At 38.5% G+C, this 20,709-nt stretch overlaps 1 protein-coding gene across 4 annotated transcripts in view; it reads right to left on the bottom strand.

Annotated features, from left to right (window-relative positions):
• Positions 1-19,853, bottom strand: part of KDM1A (lysine demethylase 1A) — a 77,029-nt gene extending 57,176 nt beyond the window's left edge. For 2 of the 4 annotated variants that reach the window (XM_057699350.1, XM_057699360.1), the window contains exons 1-2: positions 19,356-19,853; positions 9,135-9,300 (exon numbers count right to left, since the gene is read on the bottom strand). In XM_057699350.1, the coding sequence (XP_057555333.1) occupies positions 9,135-9,300; positions 19,356-19,721 (532 nt within the window). In that variant the 5' untranslated portion in view covers positions 19,722-19,853. The remainder of the gene's footprint in view (positions 1-9,134; positions 9,301-19,355) is intronic. The other 2 variants (XM_057699368.1, XM_057699378.1) reach the window with 1 other exon arrangement.
• Between the last annotated feature and the right edge of the window lie 856 nt (positions 19,854-20,709).

Below are 20,709 nucleotides of genomic sequence, written 5' to 3'. Positions count from 1 at the left end.
AAAGGTGATCTAGATAAAGGAGATCCAATCAAAAGACTACTGAAATAATTCAGATGTGAAGTGAAATCCAGTAGAATAAAAAGGTGACAGTAAAAATGGACAAGTCAAAGAGGTTGTGCACAGGAAGATATGACTTTACAAGAAACTTGATGAAAGAGATAAGGGACTTTCAAGATGACTCCAAGCTTCCAAAGTTCAGGAGAATGGACAAAATGGGAAATCTGCGAGACAGGTTAGTAAAATTAAGTGGAAATACTCTAAAGATGGTTGGAAATTAAAGACTAGAACTCACAAGTGAGAACGGGGCTAAAAGATTTTAAATCAGCATGGAGGTAAGAGAGTGTGAAGCAGCTGTATGATTAACCTCACAAGGAAAGTCACAATTTCAAAGAGAAACTGGCCAACATAAATGATGAAAAAAAGTAAAAATAAAAAAAAGCTGAGAAAAGTTGAATTATCGGTGACTATCACCCCTTTGTGCTGCCTTCCTGTCCCTGCTGTAGTGAGAGGCTTAAAAACACTTTCAAGTATACCACTCTTGTCTGATACATCTCTGTCCTAACTTTTTTTTTTTTTTTGGCTGCATTGGGCCTCTGTTGTACATGGGCTTTTCTCTAAGTTGTGGCGAGCGGGGGCTACTCTTTGTTGCGGTGCACAGGCTTCTCACTGTGGTGGCTTCTCTTGTTGCAGAGCACAGGCTCTAGGCATGCGGGCTTCAGTAGTTGTGGCGCTTGGGCTCAGTAGTTGTGGCTCACGGGCTTAGTTGCTCCACGGCATGTGGGATCTTCCCAGACCAGGGTTCAAACCCATGTCCTCTGCATTGGCAGGTGGATTCTTAACCACTGCTCCACCAGGGAAGTCCCTCCTGCTAACTTTTTGATTATGATTTTTGGCAGAAGAATGAATGATCTATAGCAGCTCAAAGAAATGCAAAGGAAAGTAAACAGGGCCCAGAGAGGTAGACTAAACTAGCCTGAAGGAATAGCCTCAAGGAGTTCCTCTGAAGCACATTAGAAGCATTTTAAAACACCTAACACTGATCAATACTCTCCAACAAAATTAACCAAAATGAAACCTCCAATTAGAGGAGCAATTCTAGGGTTACACTGTCGTTTAAAATAATGAACTAAAACAGCCTTAAAGTCTAGAAAGCAGGAAAACAGTGCTGCCTGAGGTAGGAGCCTGCCTGTTATTTTCTCACTGTACCACTGGAGGAGCTGTAGCACTGCTTTTCTCCTGAACTTAACACTGGGGCAGAACTGAGAAGCTCAGTAGCACGGATCCTATCTATATAAAAGAAAGCAAAAGACCTACAAGTTAGGGAAGAAAGCAAAGCTTTTGGAAGCCAATTGTAAGAATTGACTTTTTCACATGCTATTTCCTTCCACATTCCATAGTATAGATTTTCCTTACTTATTTTGCTGCAAAATCTTGGTTTGTAGTTCACTTTTCAAAATGTTGCAGAGAAAGCCTACAATTCAAATGCTATGTTACCGTTGCTCAACTACCAAGCTAAAGCTGTGTTTGAGTACAACACAGTAGTTAAAAAACAAAGCTTATTTTTCTAGTTATTCACCTGTTTTTAAAAAGGCCAATATGGCACTTTATTCTGGAGCTGCTATTAAAAGAGTCGTAACAACTTTTCACAACTGATAACCATAAATGTTTTTCCCAACAGAGAATCTCCTTTTCCTGCTCAAGTAACAGTTTAGAGGCTCCTTCCATCTTAAATATGATTTGCTTCTACAATGCTATAAAAAGCATACAACTTCTTAAACATTAATTAATCATATGTATTCTTCTATCTTCAAATATCAGAAGCTGCTAAAAAACAGCAAAAGCAAAAACAATCCTATTTTCAAATGTTTAAAACCTCTGTGATCAGCAAATACGGCAATATTTCATGTTATATTTCGATAGCTGACACATGGATTTACATTGTTATTCTCTGAGGAGAGAAAGTCTGTGTTAGAAAGTACCAAGATTTGCCATTCTTCCTATGATTTAACATATAAAAGCTTAACAAACGATCTATTTTGTAAAGAATGCTCTATTCACATTATTGAAAGTGGGCTACCACAAACACTTCCCCAGTTTCCAAAAGTGACAGAGTATGTATGTCATCCTAGTCCATAACCTTACTAGATTTTTTTCCTGATTAAAACACCAATCTCATGCAACTAGAGATTACCATACTAAGTAACAAAGACACACCATATGATATTACTTATATGTGGAATCTAAAATATGACACAAATGAACCTATCTATAAAACAGAAACACAGACACAGAGAACAGACTGGTGGTTGCCCAGGGAAAGGGGGTCGGGGGAGGGATGGAGTTAGCAGATGTAAGCTTTTATATATAAAATGGATAAACAACAAGGTCCTTCTCTGTATAGCACAGAGAACTATATTCAATATCCTATGATAAACCATAATGGAAAAGAATACTTAAAAAAAGAAGGTATATATACAAATATAACTGAATCACTTTGCTGTGTAAGCAGTAATTAACACAACATTGTAAATCACCTATACTTCAATAAAATAAATTTAAAAAAAAAAACCCACCAACCCACCTTATTCCTGGTTCAACTCTGTGTTTAATAAATACATCTGTACACAAAGATGGAGCCCATATCCTCTCACTTGATCCTCATATCAAGCCCCATTGTGCAGATGAGAAAATTCTCACAAAGTATCCTGTTCTTTTATTACCCATGATCACACCAAATAAAGGATGTTAGCAAAAAGAACACAAGGAGATTATAAAAATAAAGTTGCTCAGCTAAATGAATTACTATTCTGCCTTAATAAAAAATAAAGCAAAATAATAAAGTAAAATCATTCATTAAGAAAAGTAGCTCAGGGTACTTCCCTGGTGTTCCAGGGGTTAAGAATCAGCCTTCCAATACAGGGGACATGGGTTTGATTCCTGGTTGGGGAACTAAGATCCCACATGCCACTGGGCAACTAAGCCTGCACACCACAACTACTGAGCCCGCACACCACAACTAAGAAAGAAGGCTGCACGCCACAATGAAAGATCCTGAGTGCTGCAACTAAAACCCAATGCAGCCGTAAACAAATAAATAAATAAATAGAAAAAAAAGAAGCTCAATCTCTAAAGACCAAATATAACTTGGTAGCATCTGATTCAATGGTTCTTATCAGCCAAAAGCAGAAAACTGTTAAAAACCAGGGCTCTCAAACTGCTTCATAAAGCCTAACTTCATTCCTTTACGTTTAAAGTAAAACTTCCAAAATCCAATTTTGGGAAAAACATTTGAAAGAAATTCTGAGATCTCACCACACTTTGAATATACTTTTATTGTATTGTTTCTTCATTGTTGTTGATTATTATCTGTAACCCTAAACTGGACTGTGAGTTCTTTGCAGGAGGACCTAGTCTTCACCCTTGAACCCCACAATCCAGGACCATGCCTGGAACAAAGCACTACAGTTTTACAATTAACGTATGTAGAATAAAGTGAAAGAGGAGCTGCACATTTGAGTGAATCTTATTTAATGTAGAAAATGTCTCTAAAAAATTTTCCCCTTCACACTACCAATCACCTTCCTTTTGGGTTTCTTTCTTTTTTTTTAAGCTTCCAGTAAGTAAAGAAGGATCTGAAGACTTCCTTCCTTTCCACCCTTTCTGCCTCTAAGTCTCTCCAAATTTTTATCCTGAAATGTAACATTTCAGAGTATTTTGCCTTCTATTATATTATACACTTATGTATACATCTGTATCTCATACTAGGCTATAAAATAAACTATCTGAGAGTGGGGACCATGTGTTGGATAGTAATATACATCTTGGTCTATTTTTAGTAACCTCTCAAAAATATAAAAATTTTGTTGAATTGATCTCATTACCTTTCTAGCCTGTGACATTTCCCCACAGCTCTCCAGTAAGTTATTCTGGAGCACAGTTCCAAATCAGAACACTGAAATGATGCTATACAAAAAAAAAAAAAAAAAAAAAAAGGCAAGAAAATTAATCCATCCTAGGCCTGTTTTCTAAATATATGCATCATACTTCATATGATGAGAAAATCAAGCGATTTCAGGTACTCAGTTGACACTAGCAGGCCAAAATGCAACATAAACAACTCTTCAGAGATGAATTTCCTAGCAACTTCTACTAAACCTGTAAAGCAGGGTCTCCTGTTGGGTATGGGGGCTGTGCACTAGTAGGCATGGAGAGAGAAAAGCCTGGGATAAGCCACTATAGAGTACTTTCAGCATGGTAAACAGAAGTATTCACCTGAACTCTGACTGTAATTATCCATGCTGCCAAATCCGGCACTTCTGCTGACTGCAATCAGTATGACTGCCTCACAGGGGAGATGATCAGGGCACTTTATAAACGAAGAACTATGAAAATAAAAGGACCACTGTACAAATATTGGGACCAACCACTGATTTTTTTCTTTTAAAGTACGGTCCATCTTCAGCTCTTCTCTGGTCAAATTATATTACACCAAGTTCTAAAGGATAGTTCAAAAGATTCCACCTTTTAGACTTTTGCTATAACAAATACAGCAATTTATCAAATTTTTGGTTCATCGATCTTTTGTCACACAGATATTTTCATTATAACAGTATGTGTGATCAAATTCACTGAATTTTAAGCTAAATCCTTCTACCCACACATATACCTTTTGTATATTTTCTATAAATTCAGTATTTTTACTAATTCAGGTTGCATCTCCTTTTGTGTGATTTTTAAAAATACTTTCAATCTACAGGATGACTACTACATGAACAAGGCCTCCAAGTTATTAAAACCACAGAATTTTTTGTCATATCAATCTCTCACATCTCATTGTTTTAATTTGTTTTTAACAGCCTACCTCTCCTTCAAACATGTACACCAATCACATCCAAAATTACCATGCACAACAGAGAAGACAGCAAATACTTTCCTCTGTTTATATTCTCACCAGAACCCTTATTTTAAACAAGGAGATAGTGATTCTTCCCACAGTCATGCAATAAAATAGAATACAATAAAAGAGTTGTCACTGACCAGCTAACAATATCTACCAAATTGATTTGAAGAGTTAATCAATGGTTAATGGAAGCCTTTGAGTTTCATTACAGAGTATCAGCACAGCACGGAGCCTGGAAAAATGCTACACATACATACATTTTAAACATACTTTTGATGTCTCTATTGAGAAATCCATTAACTTGAAGAAGTCTTAAGAATGGCATCTTAATAACCCATTTCAAGTTTCATTTTATTTATTTTACAGTAATTTTCCATAAAAATCTTAAGCTATACAAAACTAAGCTACTTCTAACCCCAAACGTTAGAGTTCCTCAACAGTAATCCCTAACTAGAGTTCCTAAACAGTAATCCAATACAAAATTTAAATCCAGGAACTACTAGTGAAAATTTTCTGGAAAATTGAAACTGCTGGAAAGGCAGTGAAGGGAAAAAAAATTATGTTTTGTATGAAAATAAAAAAGCGAAGTGCTAGCAAATTAGTTAACAGTACAACCTCTCTGAGGAATAATCTAAGGTATGCAGGGTACTAAATGAGTCAAGGGAAGGAACCTTTTCTCCAATAGAAAGCTACTTTAAAACAAGGGCAATTATTCTAAACCAGTATGTAAACTCCAACCGAGATTTTACTCTATTTTATAGACGCTCCACTATTATGTGACACCACTAATAACCAAACACTCAGTCCCAAAGACAACCTGTTCAGGCTCAGCTGCCATGACCTAAAAAACATTTAACTTGATAGAAAAGGTACTAGAAAAACAAATAAAATCATTGTTTGCTAAAACAAATGCATTCAGAAGTGTACAGTGAATATAAAAATGCATGGTAATGTTTAACAAATTAGGTGAATTTTAAATATAAGCAGCAATATTTAGTATGAAAAATACATTTACCCATGTGACTACCACAGAACCACATGCCACATTAAGTTATAATTAAAAATTCACAAATCTAGAAACAGTGTTTAACCCAGAACAGAGAGCTTTTCCCCAATTAAATAAATCCAAACAGAAAAAAACCCAAACCTCTTTTTTTTCTTGGCCGCGTCGTGTGAGCTTGCAGGATCTTAGCTCCCTGACCAGGGATCAAACCTGGGCCGGGCAGCGAAAGCGCCTAGTCCTAACCACTGGACAGCCAGGGAACTCCCGAAACCCAAACCTCTTATTCAGCTTTGATATTGAGAACATTTTTCCACTGACAAAAATCCAGTAAACTCAATTACCAAAACAGCCTAAATCATCTCTCCAATTCCAGTCTCTTTACTCCTTTACTTCGCCCTTAAACAATACATATTTTTTTTCTTCCAAAACATGTATTTTGGTACAACACCCTTCACTCAAAAAACCTCAGGCTACCCCTGACCAGATCCTCCCAGTGCTTAAAGGACATCATGTTCAAATTCCTTAGCCTGATAACCAAGGCTTCAACCTTCCATTCTGACCTCCTCTTACAAATCTCCTAGAGGAATCTTCTCCAGTCAAATCATTTGACCCACTGACTTCAGGATACTTCGTGCTTTCATAATTAACAAAATATTTTATTCTTCTTAAAGTTAACAACTGGAAAGCAAAGCAAATTTTTCTAAACATGTTTAAAAGATGGTAAGAATGAAATGTATTCAAACCTTATATATTTTAAGAGAGTAAGTTAGTGTCTAGTTATCACCTAAAATGACTGAAAAAATTTGGTAAAGAACCAGACCCACATCTTCTCTCAAGATTTTAAGATACCCATATGGCAAGAATTCCATTCAATTTTTGAATAAAAACTTAAGTGAAAGAACCAGTTCAGGTAAGACAAGAGATGTGGAAACCCTGGACAGTTTCTATACACTTGAACTCCCCCGATAATATTTATTCACCACGAGGACCCAAACTATTTCTAAATTCTGCAGGCCAGTAAGTTACCACTACTTTTCCACGGAAAGTATTCCCTAATTCACCCCACAAATGTTCAAAAAAAATTTTTTAAGTTGTTTTAGAGGAAAAATTATTTTCATAGCCACAAATAATTGGCAAGTTTTGGCTGTTATCAACACACCTCTGAGCACTGAAGATATCCTAAACGTAAGAAACAAAACTTTAACTTCCTCCAAAATATTAAACAGTTTAAAACTTACTTAAATGAAATCATTGGATTAAAATTAACTAGAACACCATGGCATAAAGACAGTTCCCCAGATCCTAAATCCCTTTGCTAAGATATTTCTTTTCTGTAGGAACAATACCTGACATTTATAGAAAACGAAAACAAAATAAAAATCCTCTTTCACACACACACACACACACACACACACACACACACACACACACACACACAACCCCACCAAGACTTGGTTTAAAATTTTCAGAGGACAAAGTGTACAACAACTTGATACCCTATGGTAAATCAGTTTCTTACTGGAGACACTGACAACCAACAAAAAGAGGGTGAGGCAGTATCTGAGATATCAGGTCATCTGCTGAACAATACTTACAGTCCTTAAACTAAGAGATCAGCAGCCTCTGGAGCTACATAACAGCTACCAAAATGATTATCCCCATGTATCTCATTAGCAAATCTACAGCGAAGGTAAAAGAAAAGAAAGGCAAGAATCAAAGAAGAATATAGAAGAAAGGAGTAGAGTCAAGGGAAGAGTTGGGAGTAAGGACAGAGTTAAATGTAAAAGACTAGAAAGGAGAGGGGAAAAGAGCAGGTGTCGCTGAGGTACATTTTCCTCAGGGACATTATTCCCAAAGGTAATATACCATTCCCAGTAAGTAACTGTTTGATAAGTCATTTTAAGAAAGTTTTAGGAAAACCATTCTTAGGAAATCTGATTCCTAAAAAGAATTAAATCCAGAATCTTTTTCTAAATTCTTTTATTATACTTTACTACAATTACTGTAACTTATAAATTTTTATTTTTGAGTTTTAGCCAGAATCTGTTTGATAAGTTCTAAATCTAAGTTTAAACTAACACCTGATTTGTAATACTCTCCAGTGATACATCAGTATTAATCCATTTAAAAAAAATAACTTCTGGGTATTTATATAACATCACAGAGGAGAAAAACAAAAAAAGGCAACAACAAAAAAGAAGCTAAAACAAAAGATAAAATTTCTGAAAGAAAGTGTATTAATCAGGGTACCTATGAAAGTGATGCAAAATATAGCAGATAGGGTCTGAAACAAGTACTTTATTTTTAAAAGGTGTAGAACTAAAAGAAATGGTGAAGTGAATGGACCTGGAGCTACTGGAAATACAGAAAGTATTTTAAAGAGAAGAACTTGGTAAAAATTCAAAGACAAGAAGAGTTAACGAGGTGCCATTAAAGGCATAAGATACGAAATATTAATTAAGATTCTGCTTTTGTTTGGTCTCTCCAAAACAAAAGGGTATTCCTGATTGGTCTGGGTAGCCTCAGTAGGATTCACTGAGGGGATGTTAGTGAGAATTCTTTTTAAGATGTTCGAAGCTCTGAAAACAGTACTATAGACTCCAATAATCTTTCAATGTCATAAGGAAGATTGTGTGAGCTCAGAATCTCTTTAGAGCCTTTTCTTTTGACTCAATACTAAACAATAACAGGCACGTAGGCCTTTTCTTTTTGACTTCAGAATATGTTTTTACCTTTGTTCACAGGGAAAAGATCCTTTTCAAAACTGATCCACACCATGAAGGTTTTACCAGAAAGTATCTAACCATGAAGTAAATGGCATAATTTAGCCAGAATAATTTCTGAACCACTCTATCTCTGAATTCTGAATCAGAGTTATCACTGAAAGGTTTGATTCATTGGGTTTGGCTTTCAGTATGTTTTCTCCAATTGTTTATTTTCTCCAACTTTCCAACTGCCTTACACAGCCATTATCTTTCTACCCCCATTCTTTACTTTCCTCCTATAAGTACAGACACACACAAAAAGAATGTCAATACCACTATGTATGTATGCATGTATATGTATGTGTGTATACATGTATATGCACACACACACACAAACACACTACAATACACATGGCCAATATCAGAGTACAAACCAAAGACATAAAGAACATTGCAGAATAGGAATAAATTCATTTATTCTTATTTCTAAGATAAAACAAAACTGTGGTTAGTTACTACAACTCACCAGATGGTTCCTCTGGCTCGCTTTCATTTTCTTCCTCAGGAGGGGCTTGAGGGGGTGGTGGGGGAAGCTTCTTTTCTTTCTCTGCTTTAGCATTTCTCTCTTCTTCTGAATAATACTCATCTTCTGAGAGGTTGGCCAAACTTTCATCCATCTCTCTGTACTCTACCTATATGGAGATTATACCAGGGAAAGCTAAATACAATGGACATCTAAAGTCAGAACTCAGTTTGGAACCATCAGTAAATGTGAATTGCTTTCTAACTTCAATTTTTAAGGGAAATAAGCAAATAACAAGGAAGAAGCTAGCTCATAATAGATAACCGTTAAAAACAACATCTCTCATGAAACAATTTTATGTCAGTTCAGATTCAGCCCAAACTGTAACTTTTACATCATAGTACTGAAATTCAACTCAATGACTCTGAGGCTCTCTACAACTAAAAATTAATTGTATGTTTGTGTGTGCATCTATATGTATGTATATATCAGGTTCACATACTGGAAGTTTCAACAAAAGACTAAACTAGCCCTCAGTCAGACAAAAATACAGTCAGCTAGAGTAACAAGTCTGTCTAATGCCAATCTGTACTTTTAACTACTATTCTATAGATAAACAGCAAAAGAATTCCAGAAACCAAATTGGGGGTGAGGAGGGTGGGCAGGGAATAAAAGTTGCAAATGGCAATAATCAAATTGAAACAATAAAACAGCACATTTACTTAAAAAAACAAAAACAAAACACTGATGACCTAAGAGAGCTGAATGATGAGAGCAAAGAACCCTTATTACAAATTAAGGAGTAAGTCATGTGGAAATGGAGACTACAAGCCTTGCTACTGATTCACGCTGGTTATAAAAGTGACAACCAGGTAATAAGTAGAAAGAGGAAGCAGTTTTAATGAATGTTTTATTGGGGAGAGGGTAAAGCAACTTAGGCTAGACAAGATCCTTACGGACCTCTTTGTTAAAATGTGTAATGTATTACAAATAGTCATCGACCTTGGAACACTGTCAAATCATCATTTTGACCCCCCACTTTAATAAAGATTTCAAGAGGACACAGAAACAACAGCTCTATTCTGGATTCAATGAAAAGATAAAAATGAATAAAATAAAAATAATTTATTGGATGTGGAGACAGGGCAAAGACAGCACGGCTTCCACATGTAACATGCCCAATTAGATTTCTGAAATGCACAGTCCTGTGGATTACAGTGAATGTAATCTATTCTAATTTACAACATATCTCTGAAATAGCTCCAGATGGCTGGCTGCTATTATTTGTCTTCTTTTTTAAATGACATGACCACAGGATTTGGGGGGTGGGGGAGTAGGTAGCTAGGGGAGGTAAGAGTTTTACTGAAAACAGGGATTGGGTTAGAAAATGGAAACAATTATGGATAAATTGAATAGTTCTGACCTGTGCTCTAAGAATCTTATTTAACACAAGAATAACTGCATTTATCTATCAAATACTGAACACTGAGAACATGGCACAGTGGAGAAAATGATTATGAATGAATCTCTCTGCCCTTAATAAGCTGAAACTCTAGCTGCAAACAAAAAAACCTGATTAGGTAAACATCTCATAGAGACTTTACAATAAAATCGCCCAGAAATGTAGATACTAAACTTTATCCAATAGAATTTCAGAAACCAAACTGGGCGTGAGGAGCGTGGGCAGGGAATAAAAGTTGCAAATGGCAATAGCCAAACTGAAACAATAAAAAGGTACATTAGCTTAAAAAAAACAAAACACTGATGACCTAAGAGAGCTGAATGATGAGAGCAAAGAACCCTTATTACAACTTGACTGAGATAATGTAGGAACAGGCCTCAGGATAATAGGTAAAGCAGCAATAAGGGAAAAAAGTTTCAAAGAGGAAGATGGCTTAGAAAATGTAATATATGTTTACAGTATGCAGCTGCCTTTCTCCTCAACAGTGCTTGACCTCTCCCTGTCCCTAAGATTCAGCCCTTCAATCCCTGCCCATCAATTCTATCCATTCAATCAATAATCACTTAACAAGTGCCTACTGTGGAAATGGGCAATGTGCAAATTCTGAGACAAACATAAACAATAATATAAGATCCTCTCTACTGCAGTAGTTCAGCTTTTGCCTAAGACACCATGCCCTTTGAAGGAAAAAGGAATCCAAGATTAAAGTTAGGGAAACACTGCGTTCTTTACAGGCCCCCTTGAGGAGAGTCACAATACACTTTAAAGGTACTGAAAACCATATGATCATCTCAATAGATGCAGAAAGAGCTTTTGACAAAGTTCAACATCCATTTATGATAAAAGCCCTCCAGAAAATGGGCAAAGAAGGAAATTACCTCAACATAATAAAAGCCATATATGACAAACCAAAAGCCAACATCGTTCTCAATGGGGAAAAACTGAAAGAATTCCCTCTAAGAACAGGAACAAGACAAGGGTGTCCACTCTCACCATTATTATTCCACATAGTTTTGGAAGTTTTAGCCACAGCAATCAGAGAAAAAAAGAAATAAAAGGAATCCAAATTGGAAAAGAAGAAGTACAATTGTCACTCTTTGCAGATGACATGATATTATATATAGAAAACCCTAAAGACTCTACCAGAAAACTGCTAGCACTCATTGATGAGTTTAGTAAAGTAGCAGGATACAAAATTAATGCACAGAAATCTCTTGCATTCCTATACACTAACAACGGAAGAGCAGAAAGAGAAATTAAGGAAACTCTCCCGTTCACCATTGCAACAAAAAGAATAAAATACCTAGGAATAAACCTGCCTAAGGAGGCAAAACATCTGTATGCAGAAAACTTTAAGACATTGCTGAAAGAAATCAAAGACGACACAAACAGATGGAGGGACATACCATGTTCCTGGATTGGAAGAATCAACATCGTGAAAATGACTGTACTACCCAAAGCAATTTACAGATTCAGTGCAATCCCGATCAAATTACCAATGGCATTTTTCACAGAACTAGAGCAAGAAATCTTATGATTTGTATGGAAACGCAAAAGACCCCGAATAGCCAAAGCAATCTTGAGAAGGAAAAATGGAGCTGGTGGAATCAGGCTTCCTGACTTCAAACTATACTACAAGGCCATAGTGATCAAGACAGTCTGGTACTGGCACAAAAACAGAAAGGAAGACCAATGGAATAGAATAGAGAACTCAGAAGTAAGCCCAAACACATATGGGCACCTTATCTTTGACAAAGGAGGCACGAATATACAATGGAAGAAAGATAGCCTCTTCAATAAGTGGTGCTGGGAAAACTGGACAGCAACATGTCAAAGAATGAAATTAGAACACTTCCTAACATCATACACAAAAATAAACTCCAAAGGGATTAAAGACCTACATGTAAGGCCAGACACTATAAAACTTCTAGAGGAAAACATAGACAGACATAAAATTCCTAGAGGAAAACTCTATGACATCCATCAAAGCAAGATCCTTTTGGACCCACCTCCTAGAATCATGGAAATAAAATCAAGAATAAACAAATGGGACCTCATGAAACTTAAAAGCTTTTGCACAGCAAAAGAAACCATAAACAAGACTAGAAGGCAACCCTCAGAATGGGAAAAAATAGTTGCCTACGAAACAACGGACAAAGGATTAACCTCCAAAATATACAAGCAGCTCATGCAGCTTAATTTCAAAAAGGCAAATAACCCAATCCACAAATGAGCAGAAGACCTAAATAGACATTTCTCCAAAGAAGACATACAGATGGCCAACAAACACATGAAAAGATGCTCAACATCACTCATCATCAGAGAAATGCAAGTCAAAGCCACAATGAGGTATCACCTCACACCGATCAGAATGGCCATCATCACAACATCTGGAAACAACCAATGTTGGAGAGGGTGTGGAGAAAAGGGAACTCTCCTGCACTGTTGGTGGGAATGTAAGTTGGTACAGCCACTATGGAAAACAATTTGGAGGTTCCTTAAAAAACTACAAATAGAACTACCATATGATCCAGTAATCCCACTCCTGGGCATATACCCAAAGAAAACCATAATCCCAAAAGAAACATGTACCATAATGTTTATTGCAGCACTATTTACAATAGCCAGGACATGGAAGCAACCTAAATGCCCATCAACAAATGAATGGATACAGAAGATGTGGCATATATATACAACGGAATATTACTCAGCTATAAAAAGGGATGAGATGGAGCTATATGTCATGAGGTGGATAGACCTAGAGTCTGTCATAGAGAGTGAAGTAAGTCAGAAAGAGAAAGACAAATATTGTATGCTAACTCACATATACGGAATCTAAAAATGGTACTGATGAACTCAGTGACAAGATAAGAACAAGGACGCAGATGCAGAGAACGGACTGGAGAACTTGAGGTTTGGGGGGTAGGGGGTTAAGGGGAAGCTGAGACGAAGTGAGAGAGTAGCACAGACATATATATACTACCAACTGTAAAATAGATAGCCAGTGGGAAGTTGTTGTATAACAAAGGGAGTTCAACTCGAGGATGGAAGATGCCTTAGAGGAGTGGGACGGGGAGAGTGGGGGGGACTCGAGGGAGGGTGGGGGGGAGTCAAGGGAGGGAGGGAATTCGGGGATATGTGTATAAAAACAGATGACTGAACTTGGTGTACTCCCCCCAAAATAATAAATAAATTTAAAAAAAAAACATAAAATAAAAAATAAAATAAAGGTACTGAGAAGTTTGACAGCAAAAGCAATCTTTTTAACATCGTTTAATCCAATATTTTGATGAAGTAACAACTACCAAGAAGGAATACACTTTGAAGAGGCTGGTCTAGAGTTCTTAGTTTTCAAGAAAAAAAAAAAGATCAGAAAAATACTTAGAGGTAGGAGTAAGAATATCTAAAGTAGTATTTAACAACAACAACAGAAAAAGAACTGCGTTGCACAGAACCCTAGGATTCTTTGGGATTTCATTTACTAATTTTTAAATGTATTTTTAACATGAGTATTCATATCTGTTAAACCAAACCGTAACCCTTTAGAGATCACCACCACATGAACTTGTACTACTCAGATAACTCAATTTTGGGTAGACCGAAGAATAAAATTTCTTCTGCCAACTCTGTTCAACTGAGAGTGTGTCCTGATGGCAAGACAAGCTGAAAACAAAGGAAACAACCTTTTGCACTACCACTACTTGTCAATCAGTACAACACTTTATAAACAAAACACAGAAATTATTGAGGCTGCAACCGTTATGCTTAAACTCCATTCTCAAATCTGGCTTTACCAAAGTAGCCTCATTGTCTCAAAGACTGAAGACTAAAATAAATGTTATAAATTTAAACTCCATGTAAAACAGGCAGGCAGTATTTTACTTGGGGATTTTGCATAAAATTATATTTTGTGAAAAAGGATTTCTCCACTTACTAAAAAGCTTAAAAACCATCTGAAAGAATCATACAACTCTAAAAAATAAAAACTATTCCCCTGAGAAAAAGAATGGATTCCCAAAAGGATTGGGAATCTTTTATCCCTAAGTAAAATCCTCTGAGATTTCAGAGGTTCTACAAATACTTATAACCAAGGACAAAAAGATGTCCCAACAGGCAGATATGAGTCAGTAGGGTACTTGTTCTTACCTGTACACCCATGACTCTCAAATTTACATCTCTAGCCTCTTCTATCTCTTCCACACCCTCACTGCAATGATTCATGCATTTCCCAACCACTTTAAGGCTCCAGTCTTTTGTTTTAACAGTTCTCCCTTGCAATTCACCTAGGGCACAACTGCCAGATTAATTTTCCAAATTCATTATATTTTCAGATAGGTTAACAGATGAATGCCAAAACTGCCAAATTAGCATATAAACTCTCTGGCTCTAACCATTCAAATTTACCTCTAATCATTTTCTAACACACTAGTCAAAATCATCCCTAAACTCCCTAAAAGCTACTCTCACCTTTTCTGTAAATCTCCAAGGTCCACCTCCTCTGCAAATTACTCCCTAAGTCTTCCAAATTTACAAATACATCTTTCCCTTCTCTAAATTCTCATAGCACTTACACTTCATAATCTAGTGCAATGCTGTCTGACAGAATTTTCTGTGATAATAGAAATGTTCTGCATCTGTGCTTCCAATAAGGTAGCACTAACCACCTGTGGCTATTGAACACTTACCATGTGGCTATTTAGGATTAAATTAAAAATTCAGTTTCCTCAATCTATTAGCCACAGATGGCTAGTGGCTACCATACTACACAGCACAGATCTACTATTTGGCTCTCTACAACCTAGACACAACTGTGCAACACTGCTGATCCCTCCAACTTACCTTGCTCCTAGAAAAATCTCATTTCCAATTAAATTCATCTGCCCATTATTCCCAACATTCAGTTGTCCACTCTGGACTCCCTGGTGCTTCTCAATCCATTTTCTATTATATTTCAAGCATTTTTCACTTCCTTTTCTTCACTGGTAGCACGTAATCACTGGGTACCTACTGACTTATGCCAGACACTGCAATAAGCATTTTGTTTACGTTACAGCTAAACCTAATAATATTACAAGGTAGGATTTATTTTCCCGAGGAAAAAGAATCCTCAGGAGGATGAGTTAACTCCATTGGTCCATCCTTTTCCAGAATACTGGCCACCATTCCTTAAGTTGTGTGGTGTTCCCAAAGTCTCAGCCCGATCTAATAACTTCAAACCTTTAACAGTTTGCGGTAATGTTAGCATACACATTCAGAGGTGAATTTATTCTGAAACTAATGAAACATAAGCCTCAGGGACCCTCAATTGCATGGACTCCTTCCAATACGCTGAACCTAACTTTGATTACATAATTATATATACATTTACTTATTTATGTAATTATATACATGTTTATGTATATATAAATTTTTTTTTTTAAAGAGGGTCCCCCCAGCAACTTCCCTGGCGGTCCAGTAGTTAAGACTTATTGCTTCCCACTGCAGGGGGAATGGGTTCCATCCCTGGTGGGGGAACTAAGATCCCGCATGCTGTGCGGTATGGCCAAAAAAAAAGAGGGTCCCCTCAAACTGAATAAGCTCCCAGGCCATAAAATATAGATATATCCCCTGCATAAAGCTCAGAACTCTTGAAGCAAGGCCTATCTACAGTGGACTCAGCTTCCATTTTATGCCTTTATGGACACTCTCTCCCTCAAGGTCTATTTTCTCTGGCTCCCAAGACTAGCTATGAATACGTAGGTCAGCTTCCCCAGTTCTTTACTTTCTAGTTGCTCACCTAATAAACACATAAACCATTTTTCTTTTGGGAGTTTCAGAGCTAATCACAAAGGAAAATTAAAATAATCACAGAAGAATTACAAAGACAGAAGTCTTACAGCATGCCCCAAATTAATCTACAGATTCAACACAATCCCAATCAGAATTTCAGCTGCCTTTTTTGCAAAAATTGAAAAACTGATCCTACAATTTATATGGAAATACAAGACATACAAAATAGCCAAAACAATCTTGAAAAAGAACAAAGCTGGAGAATTCACACTTCCGGATTTCAAAACATATTGCCAAGAGACAGTAATCCGGACAGTGGTACTGGCATAAGAACAGAAATATAGATCAATGGGATAGAATTTAGAGTCGAGAAATAAACCCTTACATTTATGGTTAATCAACAAGGGTGTCAATCATCCAAAGGGCGAGACAACAGTCTTCAACAAATCATGCTGGGACAAGTGGATACACAAAGAATACACATGCAAAAGAATGAAGCTGAACTCCTACCTCATGCCATATAAAAAAATTAACTCCAAAATGATCACAGACCTAAATGCTAGAGCTAAAACTATAAAACTCTTAGAAGAAAACATAGGAGTAAATCTTTATGACAATGGATTAAGCAATGGTTTCTTAGATGGAACACCAGAAGCAAAATGAACAAAAGAAAAAACTGGAAATCAAAATTTAAAACTTTTGTAATCACCATATATATAGAACTCTTTTCAATAATAAAAAGACAACACAATTTAAAGATGAGCCAAGGATATGAATAGACATTTCCACCAAAAAAGGATATACAAATGGCCAATATAAGGACAAGAGAAAATACTCAATTCAACATCTTTAGCTTACATAATAAAACCACAGTGAGATACCACTTCACACCCACTAGGATGGCTATAATAAAAAGACAATATCAAGTGTCAATAAGATTGGAGAAATTGAAACTCTCAAATATTGCTGGTGGGAACATGAAATGATGCAGCTGCTTTGCAAAACTGTTTGGCAGCTCCTCAAAAAGTTAAACAGAGATACTATATGATCCAGCAATTCCACTCCCAGATATCATACCCAAGAGTACTGAAAACATGTTCATACAAAGAACTGTACACAAATGTTCACAGCAGCATTATTCGTAATAGCCAAAAAATGAAAATACCGCAGATGTCTATTAAATGATGAATGGATAAACAAAATGTGGCATATTCGTACACTGGAATATTATTTGGCCAGTAAGCAACCAAGTACTGAATGGAAGCACTACAACATGGATGAACCTTGAAAACATGCTAAAGCCAAACACAAAAGGCCACATATTATATGGTTCCATTTACATAAAATGTCCAAAAAAGGCAAATCCACAGTGACAGAAAATAGATTAGTGACTGCCAGGGGCTGGAGCCAAGGAGGAATGGAGAGTGCCCTGCTAATGGTACAGGTGTCTTTTGAGGGTGATGAAAATATCCTAAAATTGACTGTTGTGCTGGTTGTACAACTCTGTGAATATGTTAAAGATCACTGAATTATATGTTCAAAAATGGTAAATTTTATGGTATGTGAATTATCTCCATAAACCTGTTTTTTAAAAAACTATCTGATCATCTGGTTTTTGGCCAAATTTTCTATTGAAACAGTAAAATCAAAACCTAGCTAGGCTTCTGCCCTCTATTTAATTTCAGAGAGTTGGGAGTTGTCAACCTATGCTTTGGTTAAAGCCCCCTCCCCTCCCCCAAGACTTCCCTCCTTTAGACTTGGCACAGGATATTCTTGGAGAGAGAACTCTCAAGTGTGCAGTTCAATCTGAGGGCTCTCAGTCTGAGCAATACTCAAGAAGCTCTTCATACACATTGACTTGGTAGACCCACTTAAATTACACAGAGAAAGAAAACTTGTAGTATGCATAAATCATGTAAATTACGATTTGAAATATTTACTTAAAATTATATGTACATATACTTCCAGTTTTTTCAACTGTATCATGAAATCTCCAGAAAAGGCCCACATCTAAAGTCTGTGCCCTATTACTGCCCGAGTGCCCTGCTCACTGTTGGTGTCCCATGTGGTCCTTTGTTTCAGAGGCTGATGATACCTTATCACATTTTAAATGTAGGGCTTACATTCCAGTTCCACCATTTACTTAGCTTTGTGACTCTGGGCTTAAAGTTGCTTAAACTGTATGCCTCAGCTTACTCATTCCTGAAATGGGGCTAGCAATATCTGCCAGTTGATGTTTAGCAAAAATAAAATGTTGGTGACACTTTGAACACAGTATCTGGCACCCAGAGATGTGAGGCAGCTATTGTCTGTATATACTGTCCTGTGACAAAGCCTTTTCTTGTTGTATATTTACATCTTGACTAACTGATATTAATCCTCTTAGTCAGCTTCCTCATTTGTAAAAATCTACATCAAAAGATCGTTGACAGGATAAAAGGAAAAACAGGAAAACTCTCTAGCACGCAGAAAGGGCTCAAAAAAAAAAAAAGTTCCTTTTTTTTTTCATCTCCATGGCTAAGGCAATTTCTTTAGCATCACCCTACAGCCTCAATGTGCTCCCAGCTGAAACACAGAAATATTGCTCAGCAGCTTCCAGACACATCTGTGGACAAACAAGTGATATCTGTCTCCAACAAGGCCAACCATAACTCCAGGTCAGGGAGCCATCTTTTCCAGTCAAGAAAATGAAAAGGTGTACGGGAGGTAAATGAGTAAAACACCCCTCCCCGAGATCCCCCCCCCCCCCCGCCAGGATGGCCCGGTCCCAGCACAAAGACGCGTTCACCAAGGGCAAAGACCTCCCCTTCTCTCAGCCGACCCAGCCAGCTCTGGGGAGGTGGGTGGAGGTCGGTGACTGAGGAGGTCGGGGTGGGCGTGGGGCTCAAGGCCCGAGACCGGGGCTCGCGGGGGTGGAGGGGAATGCGGGCTGCACAACCTCGGGAAAGCCTGGCATCGGGATCTGTGGTTCGAGGGCGGGGGTCGAACCTCACCTTCGCCCGCTTGCGCCGGCTGGTCCGTCGCCCCTCCGGAGTCTCTGCGATTCCCGTTTCCATGGGGGTCGCAGACCCAGGCACGACGGTAGGCCCGGCTTGAGGCCCAGCGGACCCGGGCGGCTCGGCCAAGCCCCCGGGGGGCGAGGCTCGCGGGGGTTCCTTCTTACGGGGAGTGCGCTCCCCGGCCGCCCCCGGCCCGGCTTCGGCAGGGCCAGACAGGCCCGCAGGCGGCGCGGCCACCTCAGAGCCGTTCTCCGCACCGCCCGCTGCCCCGGCACCGGCCTCCGACCCGGCCGCCGCCGCCGCCGCCGCCGCTGCCGCCGCCGCCGCCGCCGCCGCGGCCGCCTTCTTCCCAGACAACATCTCGGGCCGCCTGGCCGCCGACGGCCGTAGGGGCCGCTCAGGCTGTCGGTCCGTGGGTCCGGAGCCGCCTCGCTTCACTTCACACAGTCCGCGCGCAGCCAACCGCCGCCGCGTACGCACGCGCTGAGCGCGCTCCCGCCGCGCCCGGACAATGAGGCCCGAGACAACCACGGCCCCGCCCTCCCCGCAGCCATAGAGCGGCGTCTTCGAGGCTAGAGCGGCGCCATGGTAAGTTGCGCGAAGCTTTCCTAGAGCGTCTCCTCAGCCTTCGGGGTCGGTCCCAGCGGGGTTCCCACCCTAGGGCTTCTGGGCCAGACTGCACCTCCGAGGGCGAGCGTTTCCTCTCGGGACTTGTGTGTATTCATAAATTCATTAGTTCATTCACTCATTGATTCACTCACCTACTCCTTCGTCAGTTCAGTCTATTAATGCCTACGATGTGACAAGGGTTTAATTATGAAGTTCTTCCTTTCAAAGAGTTTACACTCTAGTGTGAGGAAAACACAAATGTAACTGGTAAATCATCTTATTTACTTTTCATAATTTTCCCGCTTGGACAGGGGAAATCTTGGCGAGCAAATGAGTTTCATGGCAATAAAACAGACAAATGTTAGGAACTCCAGATATGAGTCCAAACTCATACTGCCATTGCCTCTGGGGCTTTGTCCATGAGCTTCCCTCTGTCTGAACCCCCTCCCCATTTGCACTTCCTCACTCGCACCTCCTGTGCTCCTCATACCCAAATAAACCACGTCTTTCCACTCCAGGTTAATTCTAATGTCGCTGATGGTGGTAGTGGTTTATTCTTTTAATTCTTCCAGGAATCCTTCAATGACCCAAGACTGGAACAGGCCTTGTGTTCTTCAAGCTTATTTTCACTAAGACACAGAGCTGTAATTGCTTTTTTACAAGTCTGTATCTTCAAAGTATAATTTTCAAAAAAATGATTCCATTTATACATGAAGTTCAAGAACTGGTAAAAGTAATC

This window comes from Hippopotamus amphibius, chromosome 1, assembly GCF_030028045.1.
Source record: "Hippopotamus amphibius kiboko isolate mHipAmp2 chromosome 1, mHipAmp2.hap2, whole genome shotgun sequence".
In the NCBI taxonomy this organism is placed as follows: domain Eukaryota; kingdom Metazoa; phylum Chordata; class Mammalia; order Artiodactyla; family Hippopotamidae; genus Hippopotamus; species Hippopotamus amphibius.
The sequence above is the reverse complement of the archived record's forward strand: the minus strand, read 5'-3'. Positions and strand labels throughout refer to the sequence as shown.